The sequence below is a fragment of the Rhinopithecus bieti genome, unplaced genomic scaffold (assembly GCF_001698545.2).
Source record: "Rhinopithecus bieti isolate Rb0 unplaced genomic scaffold, ASM169854v2 scaffold_1014, whole genome shotgun sequence".
Classification (NCBI taxonomy): Eukaryota; Metazoa; Chordata; class Mammalia; order Primates; family Cercopithecidae; genus Rhinopithecus; species Rhinopithecus bieti.
The window spans coordinates 2,991,931-3,012,179 of NW_016803499.1; the positions used below are offsets into that span (position 1 = coordinate 2,991,931).

The 20,249-nt window shown below is 57.3% G+C and overlaps 1 protein-coding gene across 2 annotated transcripts; it reads left to right on the forward strand.

Annotated features, from left to right (window-relative positions):
* The first annotated feature begins 5,300 nt into the window (after nt 1-5,300).
* On the forward strand, nt 5,301-13,410 carry LOC108538210 (uncharacterized). 2 transcript variants are annotated; one of them, XR_001888021.1, is made up of 5 exons: nt 5,301-5,678; nt 5,782-5,885; nt 7,663-8,073; nt 10,378-11,313; nt 11,976-13,410. XR_001888021.1 is itself a non-coding variant. In XM_017886168.1 (4 exons), the coding sequence occupies exons 1-3, from the start codon at nt 5,840-5,842 to the stop codon at nt 10,638-10,640; spliced, it is 720 nt and encodes a 239-aa protein (XP_017741657.1). In that variant the 5' UTR covers nt 5,301-5,839; the 3' UTR covers nt 10,641-11,313; nt 11,976-13,410. The 2 variants fall into 2 exon arrangements, 1 of the variants encoding a protein (XP_017741657.1); XM_017886168.1 differs by having other exon boundaries at nt 5,301-5,885.
* The last annotated feature ends 6,839 nt before the right edge of the window (nt 13,411-20,249 follow it).

Below are 20,249 nucleotides of genomic sequence, written 5' to 3' on the forward strand. Positions count from 1 at the left end.
CTGGCTAGGGTCCTTCCGCAGACCTGACCCTGAGCACATCCCAGGACCCCGTCAGCTTCCCAGGGAGAGTTCCCAGGAGTCTGTGCTGGTATAGACAGGAGCTGGAGGCCCTTGGGTGTGCGGCTGCAGACATCACGGGCACCCAGAACCCTGATCAGAGTCAATGTTGTTGTCCCCTTGGCATGCTGGGAAAAAGTTGCTCAGACAGGGCTGGAGGGTTGTCAGACCCTTTGTATCCTCTTCTTTGAGTCTGCGTCTTGGGAAATTGAGAAGTCCTCTGAGAGCTTCCCTTCACCTGACAGTCCCACCCTCAGGATGCAGTTGACGGGGAGTCTGCACCCCTCAACCCTCTTCTCTGTGAAACAGTTAGGAAAGGTCTGCAGACATCATCATCCAGACTCAATTCCTCCTCCCTGCTATGAATCATGGACCTAAGTGTTCAGGTCACCACAGTGATGACTCTGGTGCTGAGCCGGCACTGGGCAGGATCCGCAACTTGGATGGAATGCCGGCAGGCACCCTGCTGACCTCATCATGTAGAAGAGTTTTGGAGAGGTCAGGAGTTGCCAAGGGCCTGCAGACAATGCGGTGTGAGGTAGCACAGGCCTCTCTGATTCCGAGGTTCCCTTGAACCCTCAGGATTCCCAAGGAACCCTCAGGTCGCCCCATTGCCACCCAGTCCAGGGACAGAGCCATGCCTGAGTGCACAGCTCGCTAGCAACTGTATGTCAGGTGCCAGGCACCTACAAGCGTGCTGGGCATAGGGCTGAGGTGGGGCTGTGCTGGCAACGCTATAGACAGCATGTTCACACCAAGCATGGCTGCAAGCCCAGGACCAGCTTCCCTCCTTCCATCAGGGCAGCCGCTGGGGCAGCCAGTGTTACTAGCGTTTCCCATTTGACAGATGAGGAGGCGCCAGGAGGCTGTGCCACTCAACCGACCTAGCGGTCCACACATCAGAGTCCACACTCTGCCACCGTTAGAATGGGGCTTGTGATGGCTGCCCTCACTCAATTCAGGAGTTCCCAGCAGAAGCTCTCAGGCCGCACCCTGGGACGTCAGATACACTCTGGGCAAGTGGCAGGGGCCCTGAAAGGTCCAGAGTCCAGCCAACTTCAGGTCTCCCAGGCAAAAGGAGCCAGACCTCCCACACACCCCCTCGAACTCAGCAGTCACTCCAAGAGGGCTTCTCTGACAGTCCAGGCTGATGCAGCTCACCATGGCAAAAGACCTTCCCGGAACCAGGTCCTCACATAGAGGCCCATGCAGCCCTCTGGGAATGCTGAGGCTGGGGGCAGCCATAGGCACTGGAGCTCCCGCCTTGTGACAAGTGCCATCCCCTGCGGAGGAGCCAAGCCCAATGAACACCCCAAGGCAAGAGGGAAGAGCTCTGTAGGGCAGAGGGCAGCTTGAGCATCTGCAAACAGAGTGGCTCACAGAGAGGCCCTGGGGACACCTGCAGGAGATCCCTACAGAGGAAGGGCTACACCAGGCTCCATCCAGCAAGTAAGGTCTCTGCCAGCTTTGAGATTGTAAGCCCTTTAGATAGGGAGGGAGGGAGGTGGGTGAATGGATGGATGGAAGGATGGATGGATGGATGGATGGATGGATGGATGGATGAGTAGGCGGATGGATGGATGGATGGATGAGTGGTGTATTTGTCTATTTGCATGCTGCTAATAAAGACATACCCGAGACTGGGTAATTTATAAAGGAAAGAGGTTTAATGGACTCACAGTTCCACATGGCTGAGGAGGCCTCACAATCATGGCAGAAGGCAAAAGAGAAGCAAAGGCATATCTTGCATGGTGGCAGGCAAGACAGCGTGCGTAGGGGAACTCCAATTTATAAAACCAGCAGATCTTGTGAGACTCTTTCACTACCATGAGAACAGTGTGGGGTAAACCGCCCTCATGATTCAATTATTTCCACCTGGCCCTGCCCTGGACACATGGGGATTATTAAAATTCAAGGTGAGATGTGAGTGGGGACACAACCAAACCATATCAAGTAGATGGATGAATGAATGGATGGATGGATGAACGGATGGATGGATGAGTGGATGGATGGACAAGTGGATGGATGGACAAGAGGATGGATGAATGGATGAATGGATGAGTGGATGGATGGACGAGTGGATGGATGAATGGATGGATGGATGGATGGATGGATGGATAGATGGATGAGTGGATGGATGGATGGATGGATGGATGGATGGATAGATAGATGGGTGGGTGGATGGATGATGAGTGGATGGATGGATGAGTGGGTGGATGAATGGATGATGGATGAGTGGATGGATGGATGAGTGGATGGATGGAAGAGTAAGTGGATGGATGAGTAGGTGGATGAATGAGTAGGTGGATTAATGGATGAGTGGATGGACTGATGGATGGATGGATGGATGGATGGATGGATGGAAGAAAGGAAGAGAGAGAAGGAAGTTACACTGATTGATTTATATAGTTCATCATACCAGAAATTTCTGCAGACTGGGTTGCTTACAAACAGATGTTTCTTTTCTCACTGTCCTGGAGGCTGGACATCTAAGATCAAGGTGTGGCAGGGCTGGTTCTTCTGCAGTCTCTTTCCTTGGCTCGTAGACAGCATCTTCTCCTCGCATTTTCACAAGGTTGCTCCTCTCTGTGAGTCTGTGTCCTAATCTTATGAGGATGCCAGTCATATTGAATTAGGGCCCACCCTAGTGGCTTCCTTTTCACTTGATTTCATCTGTAAAGATCCTATCTGCAAATAATGTCACATTCTAGGGTCCTGGGGGTTAAGACTTCAACATACTAATTGTGGGGGGATGTGATTCAGCCCATAGCACTAAACTCTCACAGACACTTCGGAGGTCCATGGAAGGAGGGAGCGTGGGTACTTACTGCTTCCCAGAGTCCCAGCAACGCTGCCCAGAGCAGGTCTGTGCAAGAGAGGGCAGTCATCTGCTTTGCCAGGGTCTGGAGTCCCCTTCTTTCTTTCATCAGGACTCCACGTCCTCTGCCCCATGGATTCCTCTTCCCAAACTTCTCTCTGGCCAGAACTTACACTCTGGAGCCCACAGCCTGGGGTGGAATTCCACGTCCTCCACTTATTAGCTGTGTGTCTTTGGGCCTGTTACTTAACCTCTCTGTACTTCAGTTTCCTTCTCTATAAAGTAGGATCATGATATGCCCTACCTCATAGGTTTTTATAAGGATAAAATGAGGGACATTCACAGGATATTGGAACAGTGCCAACCCCTAGCAAACACTAGGTCAGTGTTTACTAAATAGATGAAGAAACCTTCTCCATGGGTAGGCTGAAGGTAGAATAGCATCAGGACCTGTCTGCGACCCAGGCTCGAGGGCTGTGGGCTCAGAGGAGGGGAAGAGCCTGCTGTGGTCAGGCCCACATCCAGAGGGGGCTTTTGCTTAGCAGAGGCTGCTGGTCAGGCAGTCCCAGCCGCACCCCATTTTATGCATATTAGAGAGAAATCCAAGCGTGATGGTCTGCAATTGTCCCGTTTGTTTACAGCATTTGTTGGAGCATATTTCTGGCAAGGAAGATGACAATAAACCAAGGTCCGGGCCGGCCCGGCTGGTGGGCAGCAAATGAAGACAGCTGCCGAGGCGGGTGCCTCCCGGTGGGCTGGGGCCTGAAACCAGGGGCTCTGTCTCAGGCGCTTCAAAGAAGAGCCTTTGTCTAAGGCAGCCAAGCCAAGGGCCCCGCGGGGGCAGGCTGGCTGGGGCTCTGGGTGATGCCCAACTCACTCCACGACCCCACACGGGCAGCTCCCGCTCCCCAGGCCTCAGGTTCCCAACTGCGAAGTAAAGGGGAACTAGGGCCCTATGTACCTGCTGTGAGCCCCGTGTCAGCTCCAGGGAAGGGAAGATGCTCTCGGGGCGCCGCCTCACTCCTTAGAGCCTGCGTTCTGCAGCTTCGAGATAGAGAGAGACCTCAGAACACTCAGCCAAGAAACAGACAGGCCAGGGCATGGCCTCCAGACACGAGGTCATGGGAGAAGGAGAGTCAGGGCCGCCCAGTGAGAGGACACAGAGCCTCTGTGGGAGAAAGGAGGGACAGTCGCGGCATGGGCACACACAGACTCGGCAGGAGGGTCTTCTGATGGCCACCGGGCCTGCACCCCTGCTGTGAGCCCAGAGCCCCATGCACCTGCTTCTTGTCCACCTCCAGAAGGGTGTTGCCTTCTGCACATCCTTGTTGAATGGTGTCCCAAGGGAACTCTGAGATGCCACAACTTCAGATGACTCCCCTGCCTCCCAAAAGCAGTTACTGAAGGCGTTTTCACAAAGGACGCCTCATGAAGGCACAGCTTTTAAGGACCTCTAGTGTGAAACGGGAGTGTTTCAGGCATAAGAAAAGGCCCAGCAGTTTCTGGAAGGAGAAGAGGACACTCCTCTGACCCCGCCAAGCGGGCCTGCCCTGTGTCGCGCTGGCCCATGCAGCTGCTGAGCCCGGCCGTTGGGCAGCACTCGGCAATGGGTGGCCGTGGGCAGGCTCCCTGGGCTCCTGGGGTCTCATCTTCTGTCTGTGCTTTGCACTGTCCTCCTCCCGCTGGGTCAAACCCTGCACTCAGGACAATCTGCAGGTCACCTCCCTGAAGCCGTCCACAGCACCAGAGGCTTCACTGGTTCCTTTGTTTTCTCTGAAGGCAGAGAATCTTCTAGTGTGTGTGATTTACAATGATTTGTGTCCCGGTTTTATCTGCTACAGCTGACCAGTAGTTTGACACAAGCGGACTGTGCTCAAATCTCTGAACCACCCACCACCACCACCGCTCACCCCACACCTTGTCCTGAGCTCAGCATGTCACTGCGTACAGGAAGTGGGGGTCGGGGGGGAATTCATGGCCAGATCCTCCAAGTCAGGTGCTTTGCACACTAAATCTTACTTGACCTCCAAGCAAATGGGTGATATAGTGCCCAGGCCACAGACGAGGACCCAGAGAGTCAGAGAGGCAAAGGGTTTTCCCCCAGGAACGTAATGGAGCCAGGAGTTGGACGCAGACCCTTAGGGTTCCAAGGTCTTCTCATCCGCTCTCAGTGAAGGTCAGCGGCGGGGAGAATAAATGTGCTGGGGGCTCAGGAATTCTCGGAGTCAGGGTTGATGGTGCCACTGACCTCGCTGGACTTAACATTCATTCAACAAATATTTGTCCCAGACACCAGAAGAACCAGGGGAAGCTCCGCCCCTAGCCCCAGGTGCCTGCCTAGGTGCAGACAACACTGCTGATAAGGTGGGACCCTCTCGTGGGGGCGTGGGCTAGAGGGTAGGCATTGGCCATAGGCTCTGGCTTGCTGCAGAGGTGCCTCTTGTCTGGTGAGGGGAGCACGGGTGGGGGATGGGGCTGGCCCCAGCCAGGACATCATCTGTGTCACTCAGCAGCAGACTGACCGGCGCCTGCTGCCCGGCCAGCACTGCTGACCCCTCTGCCTGCCCTAGCCAATATTTGAGGTCAGGAGGCAAGTACAGCATCTGTGGACTGGCCACCTGGCCAGTTGGGTTCCCCTCCTGGCCTTCTGCTGCCATTCTGCTTCCTGAAGCCAGGAAGCCCAGTTCAGGAGCTCCGCCAGGGCTCCCGTGGTCCTGCCTGTAGCGGGGAGGTAGCAAGACCCCCTTGTTTAGCCTCTGCTGCATCCTTAGCTGCAGCGGGGAGCCTGCCAGGCAGGTGTGGGGTGGGTATCTCTCGCCGAGGCCCCCTAGGCACTCTTGTGTCAGGGTGGTGCTATCTGAGATCCTGGAGGCATCTCAAATGGGGACCCTGTCTTAACCACACAGACAGGCAGGACAGCAGTGTCTTCCTGCATGACAGAAGGGGAAACTGAGGCCCAGGGTGATGCAGCCTGGGACCTCCCAAGCCAAGGTCCAAGCTCTTACCTCAGGTATGGAGTTCCCATGATAACCGTGGGTCACTGCAGCCCCACTGCTGGGCCTGGGGTCTGCACTGTCACCAGTATCCCCAGGGACTCGAGGGATGGCACAGCTTTGGGAAGAAATCCTGCCCGTGGTGAGGTCTGTGTCCTGCCCCAGGCAGACCATCTCAGCACCAGATATTAGCCAGCTGTGGGCCATCTGGGGGAGCGTCTGAGAGCCGGGCCTTGAAACTTGGCTAGAGTTTGGTCAGCACCACGAGGTCCACCTGCCCACTGGAGCCCCCACGTTCATCTCCCCGGGTGCTGCCTGAGCTTGGCTTCTGATTCCAAAACCAGGTGAAGGCGCAAAAGCCGTGCTTCAGCCGCGAGGGGCCCGTGGGCCCAGGAACGCTTAGAATTGAGCTTGCTCCAGAGCAGACACGCAGGGCCAGGGAAGGTGGAGGAGCAGTCGCCCTCCCCTCGCTGTCCTGGGAGGTCTTCCTGAGGAAGGTGCCATCTGCTCAGAGATTGAGGATGAGGAGAGAGGGCACAGCCTATGGGGACAGGGGAGGGGCCTCTCCCAGTCCCAGGGATCATCTTCCAGGAAGGCCCAGCCCATCTGAGGAGCTCCACACGCCCCCGCGATGGGTGGCAGGGCTGGGGCTCTGTGGCAGGGCTTTGAACTGCCAGCCAGCCCCAGGACGGCTGCCTGGCTGTGTTGCTGGCCCTCCTCCTGGCACTGCCCCACTGTCGCCGAACTGGATCCAGGCAGACAGGGAAATGTGGATGTCAGCTCTGAACCACCACATTCCTGAGGTCCTCTCCCGGCCCGGAGCTGCGCGGTCTCCTCTTTCGCGTTAACCCGAAAAGCCGTGCTGGGGGGTCCTGGCCCCCGCTACTCTGCCGCCTCTGCATTCCCTGCCCCTGCCAGCACGGCCCAGCCAAGGCTTGCAAGCGCATTCCCAGGGGGCCTGGGGCGGCTGCCGCCTCCCGCAGGCGGAGTATTTTGGGGGCGTCCCCTAAATGAAAACAGGGCAGGAATGCTGGAGGCCACACCGTGTCCCCAAGGCTTGGGTGCGGTGCTTGGAGCTGGCACAGAAGAGGGAAAGGGGAGGGAGGAGGAGAGCGGAGGATGGGAGGAGAGAGGGGTCTGGAAAGCCCAGGAGAGCCAGCTGGACAGGGTGGGATGGCATGGGAAGAAGAGGGAGCCCTGTGAGGGCTGCAGGCCACCGGGGGCCTCAGAAAAGTCACTCGCGGGAGCCAGGGTAGAAATCTTGTCTGCCATGACGCTCACCCTCTCTGTGGCCCATTTTCTCATCTGTGAATTGGGAGATGGTGTTTTGAGGTCCCCACGGGGCAGGGCCGGAGTAAGGGCTGACGGGGAGCTAGGCTTGGCCTCCGCCCTGTCCTCAGGAAGGGGCCGTGTGGTGTCCACGTGTGCTGGCCCTGGTGGTCCCCTTGGGGTCCTGGTCCCCATCAGTCACGGCACTGGGCCTCCCTGTGGCTGATTCCTTGTGGGTCGTGGAATTTCTAGTTTTAAGGGGACCAGTGTGGCACAGCAGGGAGCTCCTGAGTGGCAGCAGGGTGCTCCCCAGGCAGGTGTGGGTGGGCGTCTCTCGTGGAGGCCCCCAAGGCACTCCTGAGTCTGGGTGGTGCTGTCTGAACTCCCAGAGGCAGGTCCTGGCTCAGGCAGAAATCTTGTCCAAAGAGAATCTCGTCAGATGCCTCCCACTCCGACATCCCCATCTCCTTCCCCACAGTGATAGCCTGGTAACCGGTTGTGCCTCTTTGTCCCCTGTCCTCCCAGGTCCCTACATGGGTCAAGATGGGAGCCGCCTTGAAAATCTCCATTCTGCAGAGGAGGAAACTGAGGCACAGACATGGATGGAGGGAATTTGCCCAAGGCCCTTCGGCCTTCTGGGCCAGGACCCCAGCCCCAGCCCAGTGGCAGGAAGAGGGTCTCATGCCACCCCCGCGACCCCGATAATCCTGCATGCACGGCACAGGCCTCGGCCCTCCTCTCCCCTGGCCTGGTCCCACCCTAATGGGCCTGGCAGTGGGTCCTTCCATCCTGCCGCTGTCACTGCCACGGAAGAACATCGTGATGCATTCCGGGCCTCTGTCCTGCAGGCCAAGGGGGACTTCCCTGAGCACAGCCACTCACCATACCCCCGGGTCTGGATCCCACGCAAGGACAGGCCTGGGTCCCTGGACCAGGGTAAGAGGGAGACACAACAAGGCCCAGAGAGGTTGACTGACTGCCTAGGGTTTCTGGTCAACGGGCAATGGAGTCGTTTTGACACCCAGGTCTGGCCTCTTTGGTCTGCGGCAGGCAGTGTTGGGAAGCAGGCTTGGGCCCCTCCAGCCACCCCAGTTGCTCTTCTGAGCCCCTGAGGTGGGCATCAGACTCAGGCCTCTCCCACGGCAACAGGAGGGTACAGAGAAGGAGCCTTTGTCCAGCCCTGGAGAAGGCCCTGCGGGGCAGGGGAGTTAATGGACCTGTCCAGGGTGGGCCCCACACAATGGCACGTTGTGCCACCTGTCGGGGACGATCATCGTGCTTGTCCATCAGGGCCCCATCGCGGGGACACACAGCTCATAGGTGCAGACCCACAGCAGCTGCCCAGGAGCCAGTCCCTCCAGTATGAGAGCACAGTGGCCATCAGTCACCAGCATGGCACGGGGCCCTGGGCATGGGGAACTGGCAGGAGAGGGCCGACATGAGCGCCAGTGGCACCACCAAGACGCTCAGTCTTGGAAGGGTGAAGCCAGCCTGGCCCAGCCCTGCACAGCTGTAGCCTTGACATGCACCTCTCCTTCCTGAGCCTTGGTTTTGCATGCCCACAGCGGGGCCACAGCCCCCTCTGCCACACCTGGCAAACTGTGGGAGAGATGACGGGAAATCAAAAACGAAAAGGTTCATGAGAAAGAAAGTGGGCAGATAAGGCTGCAGAAAGGTAATGGGAAGCTAAGCCTTGGTCCAAGAAGCCCAGTGAGAACCTGCACACCACGGCTGTGGCCCCCAAATGCCCCTTGGATGGGAGACAGCTGGACCAGGCCTCGCATGCCAGGGAGTAGTCCAGGGGTCTCTCCACCGCAGACCACACTGTGACCCTGGGTGCCCACTGGTCTCTCCACCGCAGACCACGCTGTGACCCCAGGCACCTGCTGGTCTCTCCACCGCAGACCACACTGTGACCCCGGGCACCTGCTGGTCTCTCCACCACAGACCACACTGTGAGCCTGGGCACCTGCTCCCCACTTGGAGCTCGTTTCTCCGAAACTGAAATGAGGGAGCTCAAGACTCCCAGGCCCTTCCACCTCCCTGGACGCCAGAGGTGGCTGCCGTTGGGCGCTAAGGACGCTTGACACAGAGGGGCCCCAACATGGGCTGAGAAGGACCCTGGGCGGTGCAGGCCACAGTGCCCTGCCTGTCCTGGCAACATGCAGGGACCCCAAACCTCCAGCGAGAAATCACTAAAATAGCCCGCGGCAGCTTTCCCACAGGCCTCCCATGTGGTATTTTTAGCCCTGGAGCCAGAGGCTTGGCTTGTTAAGAATAGCCTGGGGCAGTGGGAACATGCTCCGGCTGCAGGCGGGCTGCGGACTCCCATGCACCGGTCAGTGGGTGCTCCAAGGGCCGAGAGGTGTCCGCAGACCATAGGCTCCGCCACAGGGACGGGGGCAGTTCTCACTTGCAAAATCAAAAAGGCGCAATCCAATGCATCGGGCTTCTGTGACTGCAGTCAGGAAAGATGGTGGCTGTCCTCACAGGGAACCCCAGTGGCCGAGCCTCCCAGGGGCTGGCAGGCTGGATTTGGCCTCCCACCTTGCCCTCTGCAGCCCCAGCCCGACACTCTCAGCGGGTGAAGAAGTTGAGCTTCCAGGGTCAGGCTGGCGGGTGATGAGGTTGAGCTTCCAGGGTCAGGCTGGGTGAGTGGTTCCAGCCCCAGGGGTGGGGGTGCCATTCCCGGGTCACCCAGCCAGGACCTGATGCACCCGGGTCAGCTCCTGCAGCCTGGACTGTCTGAGAATTCCTCCCCAAGGAGATGTTCCTCCACAGCACAGGTCAGAAAGGGCCTGGAGTTTTGTGGGGGGGAGCCCTTGGCCCCTCAACACCCCAGCCAAGGAGGAGCGCCCCAGCCCCTCACACATGCTCCTTGGGGATTTGGTCCAGGCCCCAGGGATGGAGTGAAGCTGTCCCACCATCAGCCCAGGCACCTCTGGGGCAAGAGGCCCATCCTTAGTGAGCCCTGTTCTGCCGCATGGGCTGTTGTGCGAAGCTGTGGTCTCCGTCGTGTAGAGCAGTAAGGCTGGCAGGACTGCCAAGGCCTAGGATCGGAGGCATACACAGCCAACAGTCAGTGCTGTGAAGACAAAGAACCTGAAAAGTCAAGGGCTTCCAAGAGTGACAGAGACAGCCTTTCATCCAGTACTTCTTGACTCTGAAACCTCCCATGGCTCCCCAGTACCTGCAGCAGCTAGAAATCCAATTTGCCGATGAATCCTTGTTTCCTTCCAGATACAAACTCATCTGGAAGCCTTAAAACAATGGAAGCAGGTGAGAGCAGAGAGATCCCGAGCACAGGTGAGGTGGGGTCCCTGAGGCAGGCTCAAAACTGCTTCTCAAGGCAGGGGGTGCCCTGTGCGCCCTCTGAGAGCACAGCCTGCAGACAGAGTCCAGACATCTCCGGCAGGCCTTTGAGGCCTTCGTGTCAAAGCCCACTTCTACCACTTCCTAGCGTGATACCTTCGGCCCGGTGGGAGTCCCTGGTGCCCAGTTGATGGTGTCATTGGGGAAGTCCAGTGGTGGACCCCAGCACAGCAGGCGCTCAGCAGCGCAGCAGTACCATTGCTTAGCCCCACCTCCCTTTCCAGACTCCGCACCCCTCCTCAGTCTCAGAGCAAGGACCTCCCCTTGCCCCTCCACCTGGCCTCTCCTCACTCCCTGCGACTCTGCCCAAGCAAGACCTCCCGGTGGAATTCGTTCATTTGTCAAGTCATTATGCAGCCGGCCAGCCATCACTTCTTTTTTATCCACATTTTCTGAGGGCCTGCTGTGTGCCAGCTGCTGGGGACGTGAAGACATCGAAGACCCTAGGCCTTGACCTCCTAGACCCCCAGTTTGGTGGAAGAAAGAAACAAGGAGACTGCAAAACACACCCTGTGATGGGGAGGGTTGAGGTTACCAGTGGGAGAGGCGAGCTGGCAGGGCTCAGTGGTGAGGGTGCAGGTGGGGGACCAGGGACGCCGCATGAAGGAGATGGCTAGGTTGAGCTTTGCAGGCTCCAGGGGGAGAATGAAGAGCTGACACCTTCAATGTGCCTGGAGCACAGCAGGTTAGTACAACCAGGACCATCCCGTCCTGCATCCCCACCATGAACTTGGACTTTCTGGAAGGTCCTTGCTTATCCCAGCATCCACACACCCTTGACCAGACCTGGTCAACATTTGCTTGGTAAGTGAATCAATGAATAGTTTGCTCCAAAAGACTCCTTGGTAATGGGGTTAGCCCATGGGAAGCTGTGGGGTGAGCGGGGAGAGAGAGGATTCTGACCTCCCAAGGAGCTGGGCTGTGGTCTCCTGCTCTGCCTGGAACCAGCCCTGGGCCCTTGGCATGAAGACCCAGTGAATATGCCAGCCCAGTGTTCTGTACCTTCCTCCTCCCTTGAGGCCTCTACCAGCCTCCTCTCACCCATTCCTGCACCTGCCGCACCAATCTGTGTGGAGTGCCCACTCCAGCCAGGCCCTGCTCTATCAGCAAACTCAGCGAGCAGAACCTCTGCCCCATGGCACTGCTTCAGCCTGCTGAGACCGGCAAGGAGATTGTGAGCAAGAGGGCAGTGGGCTCTGCTAGAAGTCACAAGTGGTGCGGAGAGGAGCGGGGGCATTTGGAGCACAGTGGACAGGGATTACGGAGGTACAGGGCAAGGCAGCCCAGGAGGAGGGAGCAGCCAGTGCAAAGGCTCTGAGGCAGGAGGGCGCAGAGGCCCGTGGGGCTGGAGCAGAGGGAACTGGGAGGATGGGCAGACGGGGTTGGGCCTCATTCAGCCACTGGAAGCATTTTGATTTTCCTCGAAGGCAGGAACTAGTGGGAGGCTTGGTCTCACATTTTCCCAGGATCGACCTGGCTGCTGGGGTGAGAAGAGACTGGAGAGAGACCACGATGGAAGTCAGGAGGCCAACAAGGAGCCGGGGTAGTCCTCTAGGGAGACATGATGTGGCTTCAGCCCCAGTGGTGACGGCGGGGTAGAGCCAGTGGGGTTCTGAACTGAGTGGATGTGAAATGAGGGAAAGAGGGACGCTGTGGTCAGCAGAATCATGTCTCCCCTAAAGATGCCCCATCCTAACTCCTGTCACCCTTGACAGTGTGACCTCCACCGCAAAGGGGACTTTTCAGGCATGAAAGTTAAGGAACCCTGAGACGAGGAGATGGCCCTGGACTGTCCGGCGGGCCCAGCGTCATCACAAGTGTGCTTATAAGTGGAGGAGGAGGCAGGGGAGCCGAGCAGATGTGAGGACAGAAGCAGAGGTCGGAGGGACGTGCAGTTGGCTTGAGATGGAGGAGGAGCTATGAGCCAAGGAGCGTGGGCAGCCTCTGGAAGCTGGAAAGGGCAAGGGTTTTTCCTGGAGCCTCCAGCAGAACCCAGCCCTGCTGCCATCTCAACTGTAGCCCGGTGAGACGGTGTCCGATTCCCGACCTCCAGAACTATGAGATAACACATGTTGCTTTAAGCCACTGCAATTGTGGTAATGGTCACAGCAGCCTTAGGAAACTGTACAGGGGTTGAAGATGACTTGCTGACCTCTGAGCTCACACTGAAGCCTCCTGGAACACTGTGGGTTGTGAGCAGGGATAAGAACGCAGCATGGATCCACCCGGGAAGGCCCACTGGCATCGCAATTTCAGGGAAGATTCCCAGGCTGAAAAAAGAGAAAGTGGCCAGGGTGGCACAGAATGCCGCATGTCAAAGAAATGGCACCCAAGCCATCCGTCAGTCCCTCACCTGCCACACAGACAGCACCTTGGACCCAGCAACATGTCACTCACCACACTGATGCTGTCCACAGGCATCGCCTTGCTTTTGCAACTCTGTGTGACATTTGTCAGCTTGGTTTGGTTCTGGGGCTGTATCAGAGATGTCAGCCCAGGAACTCACCCTGGTTTTGTGTCCGTACTATTGCCACAGCATTGGAATAAAAGGCGTTTTAACCAACACCAGGAACCCATGGGAATCTTTTCAAAGGCTCTGTATCAGCACAACCTAAGGAGCACTGTTGTCAGCGATGAAATCGGTTGAGGATTTGAAGCCGGCATGTGGTGCACACAAATTTCCTTCTTTTTTTTAAAAAAAAATCAATGATTAGACGACTCCTTAGAGCAGTTTTAGGTTCACTGCAAAACTGAACAGAAAGTGCGGAGTGACCATATCTCACCTTCCCAAACACACACACAGTTTTCTCTGTGACTAACATCTTGCATCTGTGGCACATTTGTTGCAATTGAGGAACCAATATTGACCCATTATTATAAAGTCAGTAGTTGACATAAACATTCACTGTTGGTGTGGTGATTCTGTGGCTTTGGATAAATGGAGAGTGACATGTATCTGCCATTACAGTATCACGCAGAAGAGCTTCACTGCTCCCAGTGTCCTCCATCCTCCATCCACTCACCCCTTACCTCCCCCAGCCCCTGGCAGCCACTGATCCTTTTCTGTCTCCACAATTTGCCTTTTCCGCATGTCGCAGGGTTGGGATCATACAGCATGTAGCCTTTTCAGATCAGCTTCTTTCACTGAGTCACGTGCAGTTAATTGCTCTTCCTGTCTTTCCGCGACTTAAGAGCTCATTTCTCTTTAGCACTGGATAATAATATTCCACTCTCTGGACGAACCACAGTTGATCTCTCATCTGCTTTGTGAAGGGCATCTGGATTGCTTCCAAGTTTGGGCAGTTACGAAGAAAGTGACGAAAGCATGCCGAAAACTTGGCTCACGCGCTGTGTTCGTGGCGTGTGGAGGGGGCGCTTTAACCATCAAAGGAAGTTTGGAAAGAGGTGGAGTTCGGTGGCCTTGGGGCCCCTGGGGCAGCATGACTCCAGGGCGTGGGAGAGCTTTCTGGAAGGTGAGTTGTCCAGCAGTGTGGGGCCAGGGCAGCTAGGACATCTCAAGAAACCGTTGCCTGACATCTCGCCTCCTCCACCAGGTGTAAGCAGAGGACAGGAAGACCTGACAGGGATGTGCTCTGCTCTGCGAGAAGACTGGGCACCGCTACGTCCTGGGACTCTGGGCCTGGGCAGCTCTTCCCTTGGCAGCAGCACCGCTCTCCTGCTGCTGCCATCTCCTGCTTGCCATCACCCCGAGGGGCAGCCCTAGGGCAGGGCGTGAGAACCTTTCATTTCTATCCCTGCTTCCCATCTCAGGACCTCCAGGTGCCCCCAGCCACACCTGAGCCATTAGGGCTTTGCCATCTGACCCCTGCTGTGTACAGGGAGAAGCAGGAGTGGCACAGATGGGCGTGGAGCCAGAGCCACCCCAGCCCCGCTGCAGGACCACCCCTCAGCAGAGTTATCAGTGCCCATCTGAGCCAACTGCGCACAAAAGCAGGAAGGCTGGGACAAGATCTTTCACCTTCCTTCGATTGTCATCATCCAATTGTTCTTCCCACGGTGACGCCATCCGGCAGCTTCACCGATATTCCTCTCTGGCATGGCAGGGCCAGGCCCACCCCGCACAGAAGGGACAAGGTGGTGGAGAAGCCGGCCTTTCTGCAGGGCACAGGCAAAGGGCTGTGTGGTTGCCAGATGCACACAAAGACCTCGACCACAACCTGGGCTTTCAGGGCAAGCCCAGGGGCCTTTTCTTGACTACGCGGGGGCATGGAAATGACTCCTCAAAATGCAGCACTTACAGTAACAGGGGAGCAGCCCTGCCAGACAGGCCCAAGTCCTGGGCTCAAGTGCCTGCTGCGTGGCAGGTGGTCCCGGACAGCGAGGGCCCACTCAGAGGAAAACATGGTGAGACCTGGGGTCTGGGCTTTGACAACTGGCCAGTGAGACAAGGCTGGCAGGCTTGGGGGCAAATTGGCCACAGCAGCTGCTGCGCTCCTGGAAGAATTACATGAGGAGTAGTGTGGCTTCCCCAGAGCTCCCACCTCCAGCAGGAAAGCATGGACAGGAACCAGAGGGCTGGAACCTCTGGAGACCCGGTAGGGAAAGGCCACCCAATCCCCCGGTGCTTCTGGGAAGATTTTTCAATATATAATTGTGACCAGTGGGAAGTTGCCACAAAGCCCTGGGGCTGGGAGAAGCCATGCACCAGGATAGCAGGTCTTAAGTGAGGAGGGCAAGGACAGAGATGCCCCAGGATGCCCACCCAGAGCCTGGAAGGTGGAAGAAGCTGCCCTCACCAGCCCCTGCTAGATACTCACATGATCACACACACGGGTGTGCGGCTGCGTGCATGCACACACACACAGGGGCTGCTGCGTAGTGAGTGGGTCCTTGCTCCCTGTGGAATTTGTGAAGCCCCTTGGGAGGACGCACCCTCCCTGGCCTCCAGGGGCTCCATGCATGTCCAGCAAGAACACGTGGCCAGGAGGGGAGGCTGGCTTTGCTGATCCCAAGGCCCAAACGTTCACAAAGGCAACTGGGAACTTGAAGGGCATGGGGTCGAGTCCCAGCTCCTGCACCTCTGTCCTCACCTCTGCACCAGGCCTAAGATCCCTGGTCCTAAGTACCTCCTGGGGATGATGTGAGGTCTGGGAAGAAAAGAGGAGGCAGGGCTTGATGACAGGAGCTCCTGGGGCAGGCAGGGGCAGCTAGGATGACAATGCTGGTGGCAGACTTTGAGGGGTACAGGATGCCTTGCTCTCCTCCACCCCCAGGGCTTTAACAATATGAGGCAAGCTCAGCCAGATTTGGGAGGCCATGATAGCCCAAGCCCTTGCAGCAACAGCGGATGTTTTTGCTGACCAAGATTGGCTAGGAAGAGACAGCAGCGTGCCACCAGGTGGAGAAGATGGGTTGGTCCAGAACATTTCAGCTACAAGCCACAGAACACCAATTTAAACTGGTTACAGCCAAAAGGAGAGGGTTAATTGATGTAGAACAGCTTCAGGCACAGCTGGTTCCAGGAGTCTGTCATTGGAACTTGGGGTCTACATCCCTCCTTCTCGAACTCTGCTTTCCCGTGTTGGTGTCACTCATGGGCAGACTTGCCCTTCTGTCTTTTCCTTCCAGTCCAAGATGGGCATGAGGCCAGAGCCAGAGCCATCCCGGTCCTGGGTGGCCGCCTCACCAGCTACAGAACCAACTTCCGGCAGTGTTATCAGTGCTTTCCTGAGTTGACGAGCACCATGCACCCAGAGGAGGTCTACCTTGCTTTGAGGGTGGTTTGGATGCTCTCTCTTTCCTCTCTTTTCTTTCTGCCCCCATCAGAGAGACAGTTGTGGGGACAACTGAAGGGGCTTGGTACTGACATCTGGAGGGCAGATGCTAGAGATGCTGTTAGATACCCTACAGGGCCCAGGACAGTCCCCACAGCAGAGAATTAACCGGCTGTGGTGCAGGAAAGAGAAATTCTGGGACAGTGGCTGTGGATGTCCGGATCTGGTCATTCCTCCAGCCACAGCAGGCTTTCGGAGGTTGTCCTGAGACTGCAATGCAGGGGGACAGTCCACAGGAGCAGGGTGGTCCCCACCTGGGCTGAGGATAGATCTTTGAGAGGCAGCAGTGGCCTGAGCCCTGGACCAGAAGGCAGGGGTCCTGGCTCTCATTTCCCCTCATTCTCTCTCTGCTCAAATGTGTCACCCCCTCCTTACCACCCGCGTTTACTTGTGTGAGGCAGGAGCTGATCTAGGAGCGGGGGAACCACTCACAGGCCTTGGGCAAAGGTCAGTGCCTGCATAGACTTGGCCAGCGCAGTGTGCTTGAGCCCAGCATCTCAGCCTCCTCACCATGGGGATCGTGCGGCCAGGGAAGTGCTGGCTTGCTTCCAGGTTGGTTTGGGTGTTTTCTATTTCCTCTCTTCTTGAGGCCCCCCCGCCCCACCCCACCCCAGGTTCCCATTGAAATGCCGGCCAAACGGACAGCTACAGAGGCAGTTCCAGACCGCAGCCTTCCGGGGCCCCTGCTCTGAGCAGCTGCCTGAGAGTCCCAGGCCGGGCGTACATTGTTCCATTTTTGGAATTCTTCGGGAGTGAGAGCAGCCTCGGCTGTCAACAGTGCTCTGTTCACAGAGGCCGGCCCGGCAAAGGAGAGAGGGTGAGCTATTGTCCAGGGCCGGGCTGCGGGCCGCAGGAATGTGCTGGAATGCCGGCCCGCATGGCACAGCCCCAGAGCGGAGTCTTTGTGTGCAAACACCACCGGGCAGCAGGGCCATCCCATAAATAATGATGACCTCACCCCCAGATATCAGGCTCCAGTGGCGGAATGGGGTGGGGGCGGGGGCCGGCCCGCAGAAGGGAGACCACAGGGGAGGTGCACCCTTCCCCACACACAGGGCACCGCAGCAGCCTCTATGCAGGAACGCCAGCCAGAGTGGGGCTGGGGTGGATGCCTGCCCCTGGAAGCAGGCTGCATTTACTGTCAGGGCCAACTGATAACCCACAGTGCCTGAGACCTTGGCATCAGGGCTCAGAGCCTCAACCCCAAAGGGTCCTGATGAAAATGCTGGTATAAGTATAGGCAGTTCAGGTATGGGTGCAGAGGTGCAGGTATGGGCATGTGCAAGTTGCGGATTCAGGCGGAGGGATACAGGTATAGGCGGAGGGGTGCAGATACAGGTGGAGGGGTGCAGGTATAGGTGGAGGGGTGCAGGTATGGCTGGAGGGGTGCAGGTATAGGTGGAGGGGTGCAGGTATGGCTGGAGGGGTGCAGGTATAGGTATATGCAAGCTCGGGTATAGGCCGAGGGATGCAGGTATAGGCAGAGAGGTGCAGGTAGAGGCGGAGGGGTGCAGGCATAGGTATATGCAGTGTAGGTTTAGGTGGAGAGGTGCAGGCATAGGCAGAGGGGTGCAGGTATAGGTGGAGGGGTGCAGGTATAGGTGGAGGGGTGCAGGCATAGGTATATGCAGTGTAGGTTTAGGTGGAGAGGTGCAGGCATAGGCGGAGGGGTGCAGGTATAGGTGGAGGGGTGCAGGTATAGGTGGAGGGGTGCAGGTATAGGTATATGCAAGTGTGGGTATAGGTGGAGGGGTGCAGGTATAGGTGGAGGGGGACAGGTATAGATGGAGGGATATGGGTGTAGGTCGAGGGGTGCAGGTATAGGTGGAGAGGTACAGGTATAGGGGAGGGGGGCAGGTATAGATGGAGGGGTACGGGTGTAGGTCGAGGGGTGCAGGTATAGGTGGAGAGGTACAGGTATGGGGAGGGGGGCAGGTATAGATGGAGGGGTACGGGTGTAGGTCGAGGGGTGCAGGTATAGGTGGAGGGGTACAGGTGTAGGTAGAGGGGTGCAGGTATAGCTGGAGGGGTGCAGGTGTAGGTGGAGGGGTGCAGGTATAGGTGAAGGGGGCAGGTATAGGTGGAGGGGTGCAGGTGTAGGTGCAGGGGTGCAGGTATAGGCGGAGGGGTGCAGGTGTAGTTATGTGCAAATGTGGATATAGGTGGGGGGATGGAGGTATAGGTATATACAAGTGTGAGTATAAGTGGAGGGGTGCAGGTACAGGTGGAGGGGTGTAGGTGGAGGGGTACGGGTGTAGGTATGTGCAAGTGTGGGTATAGGCGGAGGGATGGAGGTATAGGTATATACAAGTATGAGTATAGGTGGAGGGGTGCAGGTACAGATGGAGGGGTGCAGGTACAGGTATATGCAAGTGCGGGTATAAGCAGAGGGATAGCGAGCCCTAGATACATCCCCCGGGGGATGAGGCCACTCCGCCTCCTCCAGGCAGGTCACCTCTGTGAGCCGCTGCACCTCCTCCCTCAGTAGAAAGGGGACCACAGAGATAAGTCACGCCTTCAGCACGTGGCAGTGGCAGGTGTGATGAGAAGGGTGTTTTCCCTCCGTGGTCTTCTTCCCTAAACCCCATAACCCAGTCCAACTGCGAGATCAACTAAAGGGCATTCTGTGAAATCCTCAAAACTGATCAGGAAGTCACAAGCAAGCAAAGACTGAGAAGCTGCCGCAGCCCAGGGAGTCTCAGGAAATGGGGTGACCCAGTGTCACATGGGGCCCTGGATGGGACTCTGGGACAGAAAAGGGTATTGTGGGAAAGCCAAATAAACTACAGACCTTAATTAACAAGAATACATTGACATGAGTTCGTTAACTGTGACAAGCACACCCTGCTAATATTAGATGTTCACAGTAGAGGAAGCTGGGTGTGGGGCGCGTGGGAGCTCTTGCTATGTCTGTAAGTTCTCCGTGAAGCTGCAGCTGTTCTAAAGTGGAAGGTGTGTAAAGTCGAATGGTTCAGAACCCAGCTTACCCTGGGACACGCAGCAGGTGCCCAGCCAGCGGCAGCCCTGACCATGGGACCAGCCCACCCCTTTCACTCTATCTACTCAGAGGAGCCTCTTTGATGTAACTGTACAGACTTGATCATGAGGAGTAAGTGCAAGCGGGAGGTAAGAGTGCGTTGAGGAGAACCTGCAGAGCCTGGGCGAGTCCATGTTCTGACCCTTCCTGACTCCAGGGCTTGGTTGAGCGACACGACCTGCTTCTTGGGGCTGCTGTGGGGCAATGAGAAGACCCAGTGGGGTTTGCAATGTGGGGCACACCTGCTCCACACTGCGACCAGAGACTTTCAGCTCAGAGCGAATCTGGAGGCATCTCTGAGCTTGCTCTGCTGACCCCAGCTCCCTCTCTCCTGCCCCTTCCTGGCCAACCTCAAAGGAGGGCCCTCGAGGCCTAACAGAGACTCTCCCACCAGGCAGCATGTTACAACACACCACACTGTCTTCCCGCGCCTCAGCCAGCACTGCGGTGGAAGCTCGCGGGAACAATTTGCAGTGTCCAGGGCTGAGGTCTGCCTAGGGCCCAGCTGCTGCCAGTAGCATGTAGGCTCTCACACAGCAGGGGCTGCTGCCCCACTTGGCAGGGCAGGGCGCTGAGGACCAGAGAGGCAAACCATTTGCCCAAGGTCATTGCCAGGATTTAAAACTGCAAGTTGGAACTTGTGCTTTCAATCATAGTGTCCAGTGGGCCACAACAGGTCCCCTAAGAGGGAAGGGGCTGCCCCGAGGCCACACAGCTCACAGGCACTGAGTCATTGCACCCATACAGGGACCTGTCCTCCCTGCAGTCTGGGAGGCTCCATCCCTGCAGCCCCAGAAGACAAAGCCTGCAGCCTGGCAGGCGGGGAACTGCTTGGAGTCAGGAAGTTCAGGCAGGCATCTGGTGCCCCAGAGCGCTACATTCTCGCTGCCACTCTGCACCTGCCCCAG